The sequence below is a fragment of the Poecilia formosa genome, unplaced genomic scaffold (assembly GCF_000485575.1).
Source record: "Poecilia formosa unplaced genomic scaffold, Poecilia_formosa-5.1.2 Scaffold1734, whole genome shotgun sequence".
NCBI lineage: Eukaryota > Metazoa > Chordata > Actinopteri > Cyprinodontiformes > Poeciliidae > Poecilia > Poecilia formosa.
Window position 1 is genome coordinate 1,649 of NW_006801673.1, and position 1,433 is coordinate 3,081.

The window sequence follows — 1,433 nt, forward strand, 5'->3', positions numbered from 1 at the left end:
CAGGCCTTTCAGAGCCACTGACACACCAGCAGCACAATGATGATGTCACTGACTCTACTGCTGACCATCCTGGGGCTCCTGGTTCAGGGTGAGACTCTGATAGGAACTTGGTTTGAGGAAGAACGATAATTAAAATTCTGCTGTCATGGAGAAATATTGAAACAAGATGTTAATGTTTTCTTTTATCTATTCACAGATTATCAATAATTTGTAATCAAACATAATTTTTCTAAATGGATGTTTTTCATGTTTTCCAGGTTCATCAGGAGACATCATCCTGACTCAGACTCCTGGATCTCAGTCTGTTGCTCCAGGACAAACTGTCTCCATCAGATGTAAAACCAGTTCAAGTGTTTATAGCAACCTCCACTGGTACCTTCAGAAACCAGCAGAAGCTCCTAAATTCCTGATCTATGCAGCTACAACTCGTCAGTCTGGAGTTCCAGCTCGTTTCAGTGGAAGTGGATCTGGTTCTGATTTCACTCTGACCATCAGTGGAGTTCAGGCTGAAGATTCAGGAGTTTATTACTGTCAGCAGGGTTACAGCGTCCCGTTCACACAGTGATAGAATGTCGTACAAAAACCTCCCTCAGCTGGAGAGGAACTGATCCGACTCAACAGCTGCAAGGAAACTACAAGAGTAAAAGTTTTAAGAAATGTTCAGTCTTTAATTAAGTAGAATTCAAAAACCAATAGTTTTTCTTTGTTTTTTAAATCCTATGAATAAATCATATAGAATGATGAGTATGGACTTAAAAAAGAAAAACAAAGTGAAACAAAATTCATGTAATAATTAGAAATTATTCACATAGTCAAGCTTTTAAGATAGATTAGAAACATTTCTTTAACTCTACTTGAGTTTAGTGATTCATGCCGTGAAACATGACAATGATGTGATTTTTGTCTGTTCCAAACTTTTAGAGCCGTAATACAAAAAATGGTTGAAACATATTTTTGGTCAAATGACCTAATAAATTTAATTAGCCATGATAATCAGTGATTCTTGAGAATAGGGCAAAATGGGTTTTAATTTTCCCATATTTTTATTTATTTTATTATTTCTCAACCTTATGTATGCAAATATGACAAATAATGTTTAGGAAATGTAAAGATGCTAAGGTCCGGGCTCCCAGTTGGAATTAAAAAAAAAAAAAAAAATTTAATCGACCTGACCCAGAACATTGTCATCATCATTTGACAAAAAATAAATATAAAATAATTTTTAATGACCCTATTAGTGATATTTTTACTCATTTTTACAGACAAATGCTTCTCAAGAAACAAAATAAATATTATTTAAAACCAAAAACAACAAAAAGGCCATCTGACGGAGTTGACACAGAACTGAAGGTGGTGACAAACTAGTGAATAAAATGAAAAACTTGGTACATGTGAAGTAATGCAATTCATGTAAAATACATTAAAATGAATTA

The 1,433-nt window shown here is 34.1% G+C and overlaps 1 gene segment (V, D, J or C); it reads left to right on the plus strand.

Annotated features, from left to right (window-relative positions):
* Window positions 1-652, plus strand: LOC103132968 (Ig kappa chain V-III region NG9-like). The segment is given in 2 exon segments: window positions 1-88; window positions 258-652. Coding segments are annotated over 2 exon segments (360 nt in total).
* The last annotated feature ends 781 nt before the right edge of the window (window positions 653-1,433 follow it).